Source organism: Pelodiscus sinensis, chromosome 4 (genome assembly GCF_049634645.1).
Source record: "Pelodiscus sinensis isolate JC-2024 chromosome 4, ASM4963464v1, whole genome shotgun sequence".
Taxonomy (NCBI): Eukaryota; Metazoa; Chordata; order Testudines; family Trionychidae; genus Pelodiscus; species Pelodiscus sinensis.
Genome location: NC_134714.1, coordinates 96,503,652 through 96,521,573, shown reverse-complemented (window position 1 = coordinate 96,521,573; position 17,922 = coordinate 96,503,652). Strand labels below are relative to the sequence as shown.

Below are 17,922 nucleotides of genomic sequence, written 5' to 3'. Positions count from 1 at the left end.
AGAATGAAAATAAAGATAAAAAGAAAGAGTTACTGGACAGAGAGGAGTTCCAGATAAACCAATGCAAAATTTGATCCTAATTTGTTATGTGAAGCTGCTGTATTTTGGAGAAAGGAGACATATTGATACTAGTCATTATCTTCTGTGTTTTATTTTATGCCTTCAGGTCTGAATTTATATCAAGCAATGTATATTCATTACATTATGTAATGCTTTGGAAAAGAAAGTAATCTTAAATCTTGACAATTTCTTTATTATACTATTCATTGGTGATGAGAATTGAACCAGCTGTTAGCAGTTGATATTATGTTAGTCTGGTATTTGTCCTAGCAAATGAAGATATTTTAAAACTTCATTCCTATCATGTTGCCTCTCAGGAAATGAGTTATTGCCGATGTATCTAAACAATCCATATTGTGGTACAAAAAGCAACTATAGTAGAACCTCAGAGTTACAAAAAACAGAGTTCTGAACTGAGCAGTAATTTGGAACCAGAAATACACAATCAGGCAACAGCAAAGTCTGTTAAACAAATATTATTTTAAAAAAGGGAAACCAGCATTTTCTTCTTTAATACAATAGTTTCAAAGCTGTATTAAGTCAATGGTCAGTTGTAAACATTTGAAAGAAGAATCATAATGTTTTGTTCAGAGTTAAAAATATTTTCAAATAACAAACCCTCCACTCCCAAAATGTTCATAATAATGAGGCTCTATTGTAAGTTAGTAAGTAAAATTAGAAAACAACACTATGAACTTCCCATAGTGCACATAAAAGTACCAAAGAGTGTATACAACCTGCTTATATCAAAGTATATTGGACTCTTTTATTTTTCTCATTGTATGGCAGATTTAGGCTACGTCTAGACTATATCCCTTTTCCAGAAAAGGGATGTAAAATAGGCACATTGATATTGCAAATGAAGCTGGGATTTGAATTCCCCTGCTTTATTTGCATAATGGAAGCCGCTGCTTTTTTTCGAAATGGGGCTTTTTCAGAAAAAAACAACAACCCAGAAGTTTAGATGGGGCATTTTCGACAGCCATGCCCCATTTTGAAAGATCCTGTACTCCTGCAGTACAGGACTATACAGGGAAATAAAGGACTATAGTTGGCAAAGAGAGCAAGGAGCAGTCATTTCTGTTGCTGCACCTCACTCTCTCCATAATCTTGAACCAGCTGGGATGTGCGAGACCCATATTAGAATCCCCAGTCTGAAACAGACCCAAAACTGACTTTTTCAGTTTACCAAAAAAATTGAAAAATTTCAGATTTGGTTTGAAATGAACTAACTTTTCAATATTTCCAAAACTTTTTTTAAAAAACTGTGACATGCAATGCAGTGCCTCAGTCCCATTATTCAACTATTTGATCTGCTTTATAATCGATTTCAGTGTCTGGTTGCTTTTGCATTATAAAAATTCTAATCTGGGAGAGCTTGTGTTATTTAAATGTTTTCTTTGCCCTCCTGTAAATCAGAAATGTATTTTTTCTCAGAAATTTGCAATTCTTGGAGCCATAACATTGGTTTAATGAAGATGTGCATGGAAAATTTGAATTCTTTTTGGAATCTGACCCAAATGCCTCCCGTTTGGGAATCTCATGAAACAACAGCCTTTTCTGTGAGATTTCTGGCATTTCCTGGCTTGTCAGAAGCATAGCCATTTCATTTTGTTATCCAAATAAACTGTTACCCAAATATCATCAAACCTCACAAAACACTTCTGTTCAAGTTTTGTATGAACCTTCTGTGCTCAGTTTAGCTGAACCAATCTTGCATCTACCTTTGACTGAAATGATTCAGACAAATCATTAAAACATGTAGTTTGTTTAAAATGCTACTTTGTACAGCAAAAGTAATTGAAAAGTAAAATTTATCTGTTAGCCTGAAGTTATGTCCTATATGCAGGGAAATACTGCAGTACCTCAGGTTCCATGGAACAGTGACAATTGATAAATACTGGTATGGCAACTGCTACCTTTAAGTGCCCCTTTAGCCTGTAGAATCCCAGGAGTCAGTGAAATATTTATGGAAAATAATACCTGTTTTTAATATTCATTTACCCTAGAGGAAAAAAGTCAGTTTTTCTAAATTCTAGTTGCCTGCTAATCTGCAGAGCATAATTCTGTCCTCCCACCCCCATCATCTTTGCACCAACATCATCCTGATATAGCTAAATGTTCATGACTGTTTTCCAAGATTGATAAAAATTATATTTGGTGAAGGTTTACATGTAAACTGTCCTTTTAAATGAAAATTTTCATAGAGCTAGAGTCCAATAATGGACATGAATTATTTATGATTATACAAGATGATATAACTAGAAATAACTGAATGCAAATAAAAGATGAATGTCAAGGCAAACTCTTGACTGTGGGTATGCCTACACTACAGTGTTATTTTGAAATATCTTATTTTGAAATAGTTATTTCGAAATAGCTTATGTCGAAATAACGCGTCTACACACAAAATGCATTTCAAAATAGCATTTTTCTATTTCGAAATAGCGTGTCCACACTGAGTGGACTCTGAATCACATTTAGGGCTGGCCGGAACCAGTTCCAGCAGGGCACCAGGTCAGGACTTACTGTGTGGGGCTGCTGCCTGAGGCTATATGAGGTCTGTGCTGAAAGGGATCTCCTCCCGGACAGCCAGTTCTCAGGTTTCTCTGCTTGTTTGTCTACCTCGATGAGGGACAGCAAAGCATTTTATCTCTGCGTGATCTGGTTTCCCTCACTTGGGACACCACAGCACTCTGCAGCATGGAGCCAGAGGTGTCCCTGGGCACTCTGGTGCTTCTTGTGGACTCGTTGCTGCGAGCCTGGCTGTACTTTCTGCAGGCTGCCATCTGGGAGGTCCATCAGGGGGCTGTCAGTATCCAGGAGGCCCTGTGGGAGAGCTTCTACCCTGAGGAGCACTAAGAGCCTCCCTGGTCTGCCCCACTGGGGGCTTGTGCCTCATTCCTCCCTCACATCCTTCCACTTACCCCTCCCTAACCTCTCTTCCTGATGTAAAATAAAATACATGTATTTTCATGAACACAAACTCTCTTTATTTAACAAAACTGCGGGGGGAGGGAATGAAACTCTCGTGAGACTGGGGAAAGGAGGCAAGATAGGGGAGAAGAGAGGGTGGGAAAGGGGAGGGGGAAACCTGGGAGAAGGAAGCTAGAAGGGGGAAGCAAGGGGAAGAAGGGGGAGGGGAAACTCAGGGCTCAGGGCTGGGGTCTTGCCGGACCAACTTGATTGTCATGCAAACCTGCTCCTGCGTTCACATGTGGCCTTTGGGGGCCAAGTTGGCAGCTATCCTGCCAAAGACAGCCATGTTCCTCCATCTAGTGCAGAGATCACGGACCTTGGGGGCATCCCCGCAATCCTGAATAAGGTCCATGATCTCCACCCTGGACCAGGAAGGCGCCCACCTTCTCTGCGCCCTGGCAGGCTCCTGGGAGCTGGCAGACTGCTCCTGGGGAGCGGTGGAGGGCTGGCTGCCAGTGGCTTGCTGGCTCATGTTTTGGGGTCATTGGGTCAGGGGCAGTGACTGCTGGCTCTGGGTTGGCAGGCTTGGAACTGGCACAGGCATTGTGGCCAGAGTCTACCCTATTAAGGGCTCTGGGAAGGGGAGGAGGGAGAGAAGTGTTCTTAGTTGAGGCTGGTGTGGCCACCAGGGCACCCTGGGAAGGCTGGAGGCCCCCTACTTCGAAATAAGTGTCTACATAGCACTTATTTTGAAATAGCTATTTCGAATTTGGCGTTATTCCTCATAGAATGAGGTTTACCAAATTCAAAATAAGTGCTCCACTATTTCGAATTTATTTCAAAATAGCAGTTTGGCTGTGTAGACACTAGGAAAGTTATTTCAAAATAAGGGTTGTTATTTTGAAATAACTTTGCTGTGTAGACATATCCTGTGAGACCTAGGAGACTGTGGATTAGGCTCCCCAAATAAGTCTTAAGACACTGTCAACATTGTTTAGGGCTTTCTAAGGAACACTGAGAAGGGTCAGCAAATATTTGGAGAGGGAGACAGTTCTGCTTTGGGAGGGTGCTAGGCTACTTCATCCAATAAATATTTTCCATTTTTATATTCTATTCTGTCTCCCTTGTCCTATTTTTCTCATGCCACCATTTAAATTATATTAAAATATTAGAAGCAAAATGTTTGGGAAAATCTTGATAAAATACCTGTTATAATTATAATTTTAAATGCAAATTAAAGCAATATCATTCAATATTATCAAATGTCACTTTTAACTACGCTTTCAGTCATCTGCTTTGGGAGTAAGTGTGGATATTAGAACGACAACAACAAAAACCATTCAAACTAGTCTTTAAAGATGTTTAACCAGCACTGTTTCAGACTTGGAGTAAAACTTTAAATTGACTCAAAGACTATAGATTTGTTGCAATCTTTGCAGTTCACTGAACTTTTTTCTGTGCATACATATTTCAAGTAAACTCTGTAGTTATAAGGATAGCAAGTGACACGTTATGGACCCTAAACCGTTGCACTGTGAAATATGCACAGAAAAAGGACAAATGAAGATATCAAGGGTCTGTTCTATTTTGCACTGAACTGTAAAATACCACCCTTGTTGTACAGAAGATCACTGGTTCTGAGCAGGGCTCATTTACTGCTAAGTTGTGGATAGTGTTTCACTTTCTGCAACTGTTAATATCCTGGGTTATCCAGGCATAATGACCTCTCTATTTGTGACACATTGTTGAATTTTCTGGTTCTTTTAACTTATTCAAGCCCTTTTTTCTCCATTCATTGGAAGGCTGGGATGATTCTGAGTCGAGCTATGGTACAGAGCTGTCTAACTGTTGGTCATCCAATTAGAGTCAAGATGGCTGATGGCACATCTCTGGAAGGATATAAGTTAACAGTACAGAAAAGGTACTGATAATGTTGCTTATCCCATATGTGGATTTATTTGGGTAATCTGAATTTTACTGAGAAATGCCATTATATAGTTTTATTTCCGTGTTCCTAAACCATATGTACTAATCAATATATTATCATAACTGACTTTTCACCTCCAATTTCTTACTGGAATTAGAATTTCAGTTGAATAATTATTAGTCATATCTATTTATTAGTCATATCTATCTCTCTTTTAAGGGATTTTAAATAATCATAAAGGCTTGGATAGTTTAAGATTATTAGTTTCTTTGAAATATATAAGCTAAAAATGGAGTTGACACTACAATATGGTGTTTGCTTTCTCCAGCCTGAATGCATTCTGATTTCTGCTAATTCTGCAGTCAGTGGAGTAATGGCAGTTTACACCAGCTAAATTCTGTTAAATGAGTGCTGGAATATCATCCTTCTCCTCTTTTCCTTCCACACCAAACACTAAAATATAAAGTTATATGTGCTCGTTCTCCCAGATCTTGGGAGGTAGGCCAGTCCTCATTTACAGACAGCCCCTCAACCTGAAACAAATATTCACCACCTACTGCACACTACACAACAGAAACATTAACCCAGGAACCAATCCCTGCAACAAATCCCATTAGCAACTCTATTCACATTATCTACTCTAGTGTACCATCATAGGACTTATCCACATCAGTCATATCATTGGGGTTTATTCACCTGTACATCTAATAATGTGATATATTCCATATCACAGCAATACCCCTCTGCTATGTATATTGGCCAAACCAGACAGTCTCTATGCAAAAGAATAAATGGACACAAATCAGACATCAAGAATAGTAACATTCAAAAATCAGTAGGAAAGCACATCAGTCTCCCTGGACAATCAGTGACAGACTTAAAAGTTATCATGCTCAAGCACAAAGACTTCAAAAACAGATTACAGCTTGAAACAACAGAGCTGGAATTCATGAGCAAACTATCAGACTTAGTCTGAATAGACTTGAAGTTGTAGCACACTACAAATATAATTTCCTTTTTTTTGGTATTTTCACCTTCTTATCAGTTGTAGGGTATGGGCCATATCTACCCTCTTTGAATTGGCCTCGTTGGCACTTTCTCCTGCAAAACAATGTAACTCACCCATCTTTGCATGTATGGATATCCCTGCCAAACTGAAGATTCCACTTCATTAATCTGGCGAAGTGGGCTCCGGCCCATAAAATCGTATGCCCAAATACATTTTGTTAGTCTTTAAAGTGCCACAAGACTCCTGTTGTTTTGACAGGTTATCTGGCCATCACCATCAGACTTTCCTTTCTTCTGGATCACATAATATACATGATTTTTCACTTTGTCTCTTATAACTATAAACCCGATTCAAAGCTTATTGAAACTGATGGAAAAACATACAACAATGGAAGATATCGAATTTTGCAAGGGGAAGTGGAAACTCCACAACATGAAAAAAGGAACCAAAACTTAACTGTGACATCTACTTCCTTAGCAAATGTCAGAAACAAAACATTATCCCCGAGATCTCTCTATCCATCACCCTGTGATCACTGTATATATCTCCAAATATGCTGAACAGCTCTGCAGACAGATATCAGAAACATATAACGTAAAAACATTTAGCATGGACTGTATATGTAGGTTGGATTCACTTATAAAAGCATAAGCAAAAGGAAAAGCTACTTGCAACTATTTTTTTGCTGTTTATTACAAAGTCTGTCAGGAACTTGTTTACAATTTATTTTTTGCTTGAAAAAGAACTCCTTTCTAAAATACTGAATGCACATGCCATTCCAGATCCACTATTAGAAAATCTAGGAAGCCACAATAACAATTTTGTCAGGGATAGTCTCAAATTCTCATTCAAGAATTCCATAGTATACACAGTAGTGTAAACAATGATGTTTGATGTTGGGAATTCACAACAAAAGCCTCTTTGTTTTTATCTTCTTTTAATCTACAATTTTGTGTGTTCTTCATTTTATATACTACATGGTTATAAACTGTAGATTAGCATTACTGAATGACACATTTAGGCATAGAATACATTGTACCCACAAACTTTCAACACTGGAAAACATCAAGAGGTACATACAAACGACGGAGGAAACACCTCAGAAAAGTAGTACAATTCTAAAAATTATTGCTTAAGAAGTAGTCCTGATTTATATGAATATTCTCATTGAGGCCTGTTCGGGTGCATAGGGACTACACATGATTTAGCATCTGGACCACAGTCCTGAAAGTTAAATATTATGGAATCTGACTTACTTGCACAGGATAACATTCACATTTAATTAGAAATAAACATTTCCAATACCAATCTAGCAAGTCTAACCCTAGAAAAAAAGATCTAGGGAAGGGGTCTCTTTTAGTAGATTATATCTGTTAATTTGCTTAGAGTGGGAGATCTTTTATTAATATTGTATATTCCCAATGGCATAGTTAGTGAATGTTTTACTAGACCATTGGGCACATTGATGGTTATATTCATGGATATGTAGATCAAATTGAAATAACCTTAAGCATTCAAATGTGATGCTTCAGGAGTGTTACATATGTCAAGATTCCTAGTAACTTTGAGTATCTTTCTACTTCAGGCAGAAAAATAGCATAGGGTATCACTGAGATCTGTCACTGCTGATACTTAGGGCACATCCACAGTACAAAATAAGATTGAATCTACTATGGTTGATTTCTGGGTGCCTGATTTTGAGAGGGCAAAGGTCTGTGTCTATGGAGAAGAATCGAATGTTGTCTGAAGTAGAGTGTCCGTATTAATAAGCCAACCATTGACTCAGAGAGGGAAACAGTGTGGATAGGTTTGCAGTCTGGGCTATAAGTCTGGTGCCTGCTAGGTCCAAAATTCTGCTGTGGTTGGTTAGAGGGGCTCACGTCAGTTACGTCCCATAAGACGCTCCTCTAGTCTCTCTCCTCCCACGTGGGATAAAGGGGATGCGGTATACTTGTACTTTTTTGATCAGCTGTTTGTCGGCTCAGCACGGTAGTCTGGACACTCTGTGGTCGACATCAAAGGCATTTCTCGACCTCCCAGATATGCCGCATCCCAGCTGATCGGCTCAGCACGGCAGCCATTTAAATTTAAATGAAGTGGCGATTATTTAAATTGCCGTTTCATTTTCCTATGCCAGGTAGTCTAACCTACATGCCTCTGTCAGAGCGGTCAGAGCAGACAGTTATGGGAGGCCTCCCAGAGGCCAGAAGCATCAACTTTCCAGTAATGCTGAGTCCACACTAGCATAAGTTCAACCATGTAAGGTCAGGAATGGTGTTACTCCTGGTGAAAAGCAGGACTACAGAAATCGACTTCAGCGGTCTCTAAGGGCGATACAATAGGCTTGGTAGTGTGGATGCTTCACTGAGAACATCGAGTGTATGGGGCTATGGTCAATGTAAAGTTCTCAGGGGAAAAATCTCCTTTACTTACACTAGGTCATTCCCAAGACATGTCCCATATGAATAAGGCTGTACACTGAACCTAGTTTTGATTTATTTACGTTTAAAGTAAATGTTACACAAGTCAGACACACATGATCTTTTGCCTGATGACATATCCTTAAGCAAATGTCCATGTATTAGAATGCTAAGACCTCTTTTTGTTGTTGTTGTTTTGTTATACGGGACACTACCTCAGAAATGAATTTTTTAAACACCCTGAAACAATAGGGCAGGAGTAACTTCTATTTAAATGTCTGATAAAAATTGCACTGATTTAAGGAACTTCTTGTTTTGAATTGTTTATATTGTGTAATGTTGAAATGTTAATTATGAAAAAATCATAAGATAAGTTGATCGAGAAAGATCTGAAATCTAGGAAACTAAACCCTCCTTCTTCTGCTTCTGCTATTGTGAAATCCATTCTCTCAGAAATGAGGCATCAGAAATTAAAATCTAGATGTTAGTTAGAGTTTGGGAACTTTTGAGATTTTTCTGTTAGTATCACAACTTTAGCACTATTTAAGCATTTAAGAAAAATCTGATTTCTTATCAGTGTGGTCAAAAGAAATACTTAATGGATGATCTAAAATACAATGAGAAAACAGGAAAGGAAATTGGTTTTTAGTGTTACTGGCATTCTCCATTGTTTAATTTCTGCACCTTATACATTTAATTTCTTGTTTCAATATAACTTTTGTGGGGTTTTAAAACAAGTATCATGAACCATCAGGCAAAAGTGAAACTGACCTCTTATTTGAGATCTCACTCTGGAAACTAAAAGTGTAAATGACAGTTTCAGTGTTAATTTGTTTTTATTTAGTAAGAATGTTTAATTCTTTGACTATATCTTTCATTACAGAGACAAAAGCAGCCTCAATCAGCACTGGGGTTTTGGAAATGATGGTTCTATTTATTGTAAGGTGTGTGATTTGTAAGTATATTCTGAAGAAAGTTGAGGGATTTTTTAAATTGGTTTACCGTCCTTTTCATACTTTCACATGCAACCTATTAATGTAGGTAGGTTTTGTGCATGTGGTGAAGAAAGTATCCTCCTGTATTAATAATTTAAAAGGTTTGTTTTAAGTTATCTCCATGTTAGCCTATGTATATATATATATTAGAGTGTGTCTATTTATATGTCTGCCTGCGAGTCTGTTTATTCAAGAACTCCTTCTAAACAGTAAGAGCTGGGCCCCCCAAATTTGGTATACAGCTCCTACTCATAGCTTAAAGCAAGGCCAAAATTTGCATGTGCCAAGACAACTGGAACCCCGGGAAAAGGCATTTTCCATAATATGAAAAGGGAGGGGCTGCTGTTTGGAGGGACACAATATGAGAGTGGCCACTGGGGGCAGCAAGCCCACAGGGGAGAGCTATCCTGCAGAGAGTTCACTGGGGCATCTGTAACACCAAGGGAGTGGCTAGCAGGACTGGGTCTCCACCATCTTGCCTACCAGCACACCGAGTAAGTAGGCCCAATGCCCTAACCCCCCCCCACACACACACCCCCACCCCCGGCCTTTGTCTGCAGTGCTGGAAGAGGAGAAAAAAGGTCCCTGTTGGCCAGGAGGCTGGGGGACTGGAGGGAGAGAGAAAATCAACCCAGAACCTGGGGACTAGGTAGCTGGGAGGGACAGAAAAGGGCCCCAGTGTGGGTTGTGGGGGCCTGAGGTGCTAGGGTGGAGAAAAAAGGGCCCTGGTGGTTAGGGGCTGGGCAGGGGGAGAGAAATGGGCCCCTGGCAGCTGGTGGATAGCTTAGGGTCTGGGGGCAAGAGAAAAGATTCCCTGATGGATAGGGGCTTGGGCGGGGGTGGGGGGGGGGAAGAGGAGGAAAGGGTCTGTGGCAGCTGAGGAGGTAGGGGGAAGAAAAAAAGGGCCCCCGGTGGTTGTGGGGAGGGAGGGGGAGCTCGGGAATTGGGAGGGAAGGGCCCCTGGTGGCCAGGGTGCTAGGAAGCTGGAGGTGGAAAAGAAGGGTCTCTAGTGGCCAGGAGGGCCTGGGAGTAAGAGAAAAGGGCCCCTGGAAGCCTCAGGGGGTTGGAGAGGCTTGGGGGGAAGAGAAAAGAGCCATGTTGGATGGTACCTCCCACCCTGAGCTCCTCCTCACTCCCCAATCCTCACTCTTGTACTCCCCACCACATCCCCAAGGCCCTGCCCTGTGTCCTGCACCCCCTCACCACCAGCCCCCTGCCCTGTAGGACCCGGGCAATGCTGGGTCAGTTTGCTAGTATTAGAATATTTTATATATTTTTTTTATTATTAGTGTCCTTTTTAAATTCGCTTTTGTCTTTTGATTTTTTACATTTTTATCATTATTTTATGCACATTTACATTACTCTTAATTTAAATTGATCTAAATGAGAGCGGGGCTGGGCAAGATGTGACCCAGGAGCTGGATCTGGCCCATAGACTGCAGCTGGCCACTGAATTTCCAGGTGGTGCTCAAGCAGCAGAATCCTAGTTAAATGGCTCCCAGCTCCTGGTCAGCACTACCTCAGGAGGAGCAGAAGCAGTGAACCTTTTAAATAGCTGTAGCAACCCCAGGCGGTTGCCAGGCAACATGGTAACAGTGGGGCTGGAAGCCGTGAGCTCCTTGCTGTGTTTTTAATTTAAAGCCTCTGGCCCCAGACAATTCAGGGGGGAGGCTAGTCCTCAGCCTCACCCTTTCCATCCCAGGCTCCACTAGGGTTGTAAGCAACTAGTTGAGTAGTCAACTACTTGATAAGCAAGAGTCAGCTGTCAGGGGAGGAGAGCAGGAGATGCAGTTGGCAGGGAGCTGGCTTAAAAGCTGCCTCCCCCCAGCACAGTGTCTGCCTCCCCCCAGCACGGTACAGAAAGGGCAGGGGAGGCAGAGCCGCAGGGTCCCAGGGGCTGTGCAAGATGGGACAGAACAGTCCTGGCTTTTGCCATCCCCGGGAGCTAATCCCACTGTGGCTCTGCACTTTAAATGTAGTAAGAGCCTGGTGAGTTCTTACTACATTTAAAGTGCAGAGCCGCAGTGTCCGGGGGCAGCACAAGCTGGAACTAAACAATCCCAGCTCATGCCGCCCCCTGGAGCTACTGCAGGGTAACCCAGCATGCTCTTACTACATTTAAAGTGCAGAGTATATTGCATTAAGAAGTTCCTTTTTAGTGACTGCAGTCACATCAAGTCTCTGAATGACAGTATTAATATGGGCAACATGAGTGCAATAGCTGTGCATCGTTTTGACAGAGAGACTCTTTTTATTTTGTATGGGTTAACGTGAGTGTCCTGGCTCTGCAGCTTGAAGGAATGAATTCTGACATACTTTGGGTCAGTTCATATGTGTGGACATTAGGGATCCACGGAGAGTATTTGACTAACAAGGAGTTGTATTTCACTAGTGTCTTAGGTGAGGAAATGTCCAGTGCTTTCTGCAAAGATTAATTGACCTGTACTTTACCAGGCTCTAAAAAGTTTTAGTTGCTCTCAAATGTGCAGTGAATTTTCTGAAAATGTGCACTGAAATGTTGGCAACATTTACAGTGTTAAAATCTGCTAGCTTACAGAAAATAATAGAATACTCATTCCAGCAGGAAATCAATAGCAGGCCTGTCACTAGTATTGTCTGCCTGGGACTAGCCTTCCATTTTCTTCCCACTTATTTGGACATTCCATCGGAATGATTAGATACTACTATTCACACAGCCCTGATGGACTGACAGAATAGAGAGACCGTATTAGTGGTCTTTCTTTCTTTACCTGCTGAGTATAGCACTTCATCCTTTTTTGTTATGCATAGGGATTTTTCATGTGCTAGCTATATATATATACTTCCAAATGTCCACCACTTAATTATTGACAACAGAACTTTTCTGTTCGATTCTGGCTTGTGCTTGACTCACTGTGAACTGGGCGCTAGAAATTAGTTATTCTAATCCCCGAATGGTGTATTTTTCTATATATTTCCTAGCACGTTCACTTTATCTGTAGTGTCATGTTTAAGTTGCAGCATATGTCAGCCAACAAGAACTGACATAGTAAAATGGCATAATACAATGTAACAATAGGTGACACATTAATATTGAAAGGAAAACTAATTTCCTTAAGAACTAATATCTGCTATTAATGTATTAACTATTATTTACAATTTATTATTTATACTGCTTGAATACAAGTAAGTCTTCTGTACTATGTACACTTTATAGGCAATTCTATAAAACTATCAAATGCTGAGTGTACTACAAAGTGCTTATTTCTAATCTGACACTGATATCTCTTTCCAGTCTCTTGACAATATCATTGCTGTAAAGTACAGTACAAATTAACCTCTCAAACACCTGAGTGTTATGCATAGAGGATAAAGTAACTCTTTGGATTTTTTGCACTAAAAATTATCTTCAAAATTATAATTGTTGCCCTTATTCATAATAGGCTAATATGTATACTCTTCCCTCAAATACATTTTGCATGTAAACCAATAGACACTTTACCTGAAAAACAGCTTTTATCTCTGTATAAACAAGCCTGTAAGTTAGATTTAATTTACTTCTAGATATCAAGAAATGCTAACTGTGCTCTTTAATAACCATTCTTTTGCACTTGTACCTAGAGACATCATCATTAATATTTTTCACTTAAAGCAAATGTAATCCTAATAATGGTGAAACATATTTTAAGATGATGGGCAAAATTTTCAAAACTGCCTAGGTACTATTTTGAAAAGTGATTTAGACACATTGGGCTCAATGGGACTTAGGCCCCTAAATCACTTAAGCACTTAAATGTTTTATGCAACCTTTAGTGTAGGTTATCAGATATGAATTAAAGACAGTAATAACTGAGAATAAATGAGTGCGTCGCATCAAATTATAATCTAGATATACAACAAACAAGAGTCAATAGTACTGATCATAGAAAAAATCTCATCCATTCCTCAAAAAATAAAAGTCACTTATTGTACTATTTTTTCTCAGACCCACTGACAGAGTGGAGGGGGCAGTTTGTCTCAGGACCTGGTGATTCAAAGGGGCCCAAGGCTTCTGACCACCACCACTGCTGCTATGACCCTTTTCAGTGCCACCACAAATCTGCACCACATGGTCTGTGCAGCTCTGAGAGCTGAGAGGAGGGTGCACCACTCTCTAGGTGGCATAGAGGGCTGGCTACCCCGACCCCACCCCTTCTACCTGAGTCCCTGCCTCTTCTGGGAGTGCAGAACCACTCTCCCACCTTGCCCAAGGGCCCACAGAGTCTGTCTGCTCCCCTGCTTTTTCTGTCTGAGGCGTTTACTTTAATAAAGTTCAGAAGAAAAAGATGATCACAAATGAAGAAAGATTGACAGCAAACTAACTGAAAAGGAAGACACTACAACTAAGGCGTGAAATATTGAGCTTCACCATTAGATGCATCTGCTAAAATTGATGATATCATCAACAATTATTGTGAGATGAACATTATCAAGTTATCTCAAAATATGTGGAACAAAAAAGTTCTCTCAGATCTGCATGACAGCTCTAATGTCCTGTTTTCCATACAGGCTCAGAGATTTCATTGCTATCCATGGGTAATCTATTGCCAAATATTAGTTAGGAAGGATGGTATAATACAGTAGGTGCTTCATAAATTAAATAGATGGACTGGTCTCAAGAGCTGCCCCGTAGAATGTTTGTCCTTGTATTTGTGAAATTTACTCATTACAGCAATCACTGGCTCCTAGTTGGTGTTTTGCAGAAGAAGATCACAGAAATATTTGAGTGCATTTTTTTAAAAATTATTTCATATCGGCAGTTTTGAAGTACAGTACTTAATTAGTGTTTGAATATTTTTCTATGAAAAAACAGTAAGTGATCATAAAACTGTAAATTACATTTGTGACTGTCAAAGGTACACAGGAAATATTATGCCTCCAGCCTTTATACAGTGTCCCTGGGAGGCTCCATCATTAAACCTCAGCAGTAGGCCTCCACTTTGTACAAAGGGCTCTGTGGCTCCGCTATCTAGGGTACGTCTAAACTATATGCCTCTGTCGGCAGAGGCATGTAGATTTGTTTGTTCAGCAAAGGTAAATGAAGCCGCGATTTAAATGATCTCGGCTTCATTTACATTTACATGGCTGCCGCGCTGAGCTGACAAACAGCTAATCAGCTGTTTGCTGGCTCGCCGCTAGTCTGGACGTTCCCCCTGTCGACATCAGAGCCCTTTGTCGGCAGCCCCGGTAAACGTCATTCCACGAGGAATAACGGGGCTGCCGACAAAGGGCTTTGATGTCGACAGGGGGAACGTCCAGACTAGCGGCGAGCTGACAAACAGCTGATCAGCTGTTTGTCGGCTCAGCGCGGCAGCCATGTAAATGTAAATGAAGCCGCGATCATTTAAATCGCGGCTTCATTTGCCTTTGCTGATCTGTCTAATCTACATGCCTCTGCCAACAGAGGCATGTAGTCTAGACACAACCCTAGAGACTGGTCACTCTCTTAAGCACTGCTAATTTTCACCATGGCTTCTTCAGCTGATCCAAAAGAATATAAGCCCCTTGCTTGGGACTTACCCCTCTTGCAAGTTATGCAACCAGCAGATGTTTTGCAGACAGCCTTTTCAACTGACAATCAGTCTGTGTCCTCACTATGGGGAATAACTGAATGTAAATTGAAGTAGCGCATCTCTGCTAGGGAGCCTACCATCGACTCAGAGAGCGAGTCACCATGGGCAGCTTTGCATTTTGGGCTATGAGCACAGTGTCCACCTGGTCCAAAACTGCAGCAGGTGGTTAGGGGCGCATGTTGCCAGTGTCTCAAAATGCACTTGTCTAGTCCCTGCCTACTTGCATGAGATGAAGGGGAACCAGTGTGATTGCACATTTGGTGCCCTGGTTGCCTGTGCGGATACCATAGCAGCACAAGCATGGAGACGGGTTCACAGGAAAACATTGTCATGTTCATGTGAGTCACAGTGCATCTAATGGCACTGCACTTCAACAGTGTACACATGTTGCTCCTCCAGGAAGAGCACAACGACAAAGCTCAGCATGGTATGGAGTTGCTGCTCAGGCAAGGCCTGGTGCTCATGCTAGTGCACCCACCAGTCAATCCTTTGGATATAGTGCAATGCCGCTTAAGGCGCCATGAGATGAGCTCAGACTGATGGGACCACATTGTGATTTCAGATGTGGGACGATCAGCAGTGGCTGCAGAACTTCCAGATGCACAAGGCCAAGTTCTTGGAAGTGTGCAAACGGCTTTCCCTGACCCTGAGGCACCAGGATACCCACATGAGACCTGCTCTGATCATGGAGAAGTATGTGACAATTACCTTATGGAAGCTTGCCATGCCATATAGCTACTGGTCAGTTAGGAATAAGTTAGGAGTGGGGAAAGGTACAGTGGGGGCTGTCATTCAAGTAGCCAGGGCCATCAATACATCCTGCTATGGAGGATCATGACTATGGGAAATGTGGAGACCACAGTGAATGGCTTTACCATGATAAACGGCATGTACATCTCTATCCTGGCCCCTGATCACCTTGCCATGGAGTATATCAACCTCAGAGTACTTCTCCATGGTGCTGTAGGTGCTCATGGACACAAGGGCCATTTCACTGACATCAATCTGGGATGGTCAGAAAAGGTGCATGGCACCTGCATTTTTAGGGACTCCTGCCTCTTCTGAAAGATGCACAGTGGAACTTTTTTCCCCAATTGGAAAATCAGAGTCACAAAGGTGGATATGCCAAGAGTGATCTTTGGAGTCCCAGTCTATCCCTTGCTTCCATGGCTCATGAAGCCCTACATGGGCAGCTTGGACCCCAGCAATAACAGGCTGAGCAGGTACAAAATGATGGTGGAAAGTACCTTTGGATGTTTAAAGGGGATGTTCAAGAGTCTCCTGATCTGTCTGGACCTCAGTGAACGCAACATTCCCTTCGTGGTGGCAGCATGTCGTGTGATCCATAACCTGTGTGAAAGCAAAGGGGAATGTAACCATGCAGAATGTGGGGGCTGAAGCAGAGCACTTAGCCAGGGAGTTTGAGCAGCTGGACACCGGCACGAGCAGAAGAGCACAGAAGGGGAAATGTGCATCAAAGAGGCCTTGAAGGACTGTTTTATGCAAGACTTTGTCACTGGCTTTCCACAAGTATCCCTGCATTCCCTGTGTTTCCGTTTAACCCCCACCCTCCCTGCAGTTCAAGCAATAATGAGACCATTGTTCAAAAAACAGGAGTTTTTGGAGAAAACAGCAGGGAAATGGAAAAACTGGGAACTGGAAGGAGGAAACGGTGGGGGGCTGGGGCTCAGGAAAACAGGAGTGGAACTGCCCTCTGCCTCCTGAGGGCCTTGTGGGTCTGGCTCCCCTTTTGTTCCCCCCCCCCATCATGTCCTGGGACCCCAGCTGTCCCTGGGGACCCTGAGGGTAGGACCCATAGGGCTGGCGGAGGAGGGATTAGGAGTGTCATCAAGGTGGACTTGGTTCTGGGAAGAGGCCCTTTCTAGAGAGAACACTATGTGCTCCACTACAGCAGATGTGGAGACAAACATGGTGTTGTGATGTTTTACCAGCTACTCCTTTTGCTGCTGCTTCACAATCTGCTTTTGCCACTCTGCCCACATCTCCATCACAATAGAGTGCAGGAAGTGTATCTGCTCACAGAATATGCCCTCTCGTGTGTAATGTCACCAGCAGATCTGAGTCAGGTGGGCAGATGCTGGAAGAGGGAGAGTTCTCAGTGAGTTGGCTGATGGCCCAGCTGCAATGAAAAGATACAAGGACACATATTACAGCAGATACATTGCATTAAGCCTATCCCAATCTGTTAGCCTGCACTCAAGGTCTCTGGAAAGATAAAGGAGATGTTTTCTGTGCAAGGCAAAATGCTTGCTTTAAAGTGAACACTTTACAGCAGATACTCAGACTTCTTAGGGCAGCATAGGGACAGGCAAGCAGGCATGGTAAGGGTCCAGCCAGGGCACAAGTCTGCAGGCATGAGAGGAAGGGGCAGGAGAAGGTGGCTTCCTTCTCCGTCCAGCACATTTGGGGTCTAGCACATGTGGCTTTCTGGGACAGTGCTACTTTCCCAGCCAGGGAAGGAGCTTGCAGGTGGAAAGAGAGGGAAGGGGTGGGTTGACTTGCTGCAGTGTCTGGCATACGCTGAGACCAGTACACGTGGCCTCCTGCCCACATCGAGTGGGGGATGTGTGTCCAGCACATGTGTCCTCCTAGGGAGAATGCTAATATGTTCCGCTTCTCCTTCATACGGGTTGCAATGTGAGATATCAGTCTTCTCCAAATCACAAGTGATCGGGAGCTTATGCTGACCGAATATGGCCATAAACCTGGGCCTTATTCTGCACTGCTTTGTGGTTCAATGTTGCCAAACCACTTACTGGTGGCTTGGCGTAGGAAAGTGTCCTACTGCGGAGGACGGTATAAGGCTGGCCTTATAAGGCTTCTTTTGAAAAGCGTTAAAGAGTTCCTATGCGAGAGCTTCATGGAGTTGTACAGACAAGACTCCCGCTCCATCTGCAGACAATGAGAAGAAGCTTTTTCTATGCCTATACGCTGTATAGGCATAGAGTCATTAATTTGCTTGTGGTTAGAATAAGTTTGT

The 17,922-nt window shown here is 42.1% G+C and overlaps 1 protein-coding gene and 1 long non-coding RNA gene across 8 annotated transcripts in view; one reads left to right on the top strand and one right to left on the bottom strand.

Annotated features, from left to right (window-relative positions):
• Nucleotides 1–6,267, bottom strand: part of LOC142829184 (uncharacterized) — a 47,065-nt gene extending 40,798 nt beyond the window's left edge. Inside the window, exon 1 of the long non-coding RNA XR_012903581.1 lies at nt 6,029–6,267. This is a non-coding gene — a long non-coding RNA (uncharacterized LOC142829184). The remainder of the gene's footprint in view (nt 1–6,028) is intronic.
• Nucleotides 1–17,922, top strand: part of DCDC1 (doublecortin domain containing 1) — a 604,418-nt gene that overhangs the window by 353,140 nt on the left and 233,356 nt on the right. For all 7 annotated transcript variants that reach the window (XM_075927782.1, XM_075927784.1, XM_075927785.1 and 4 more), the window contains 2 exons: nt 4,782–4,900; nt 9,219–9,279. In XM_075927782.1, the coding sequence (XP_075783897.1) occupies nt 4,782–4,900; nt 9,219–9,279 (180 nt within the window). The remainder of the gene's footprint in view (nt 1–4,781; nt 4,901–9,218; nt 9,280–17,922) is intronic.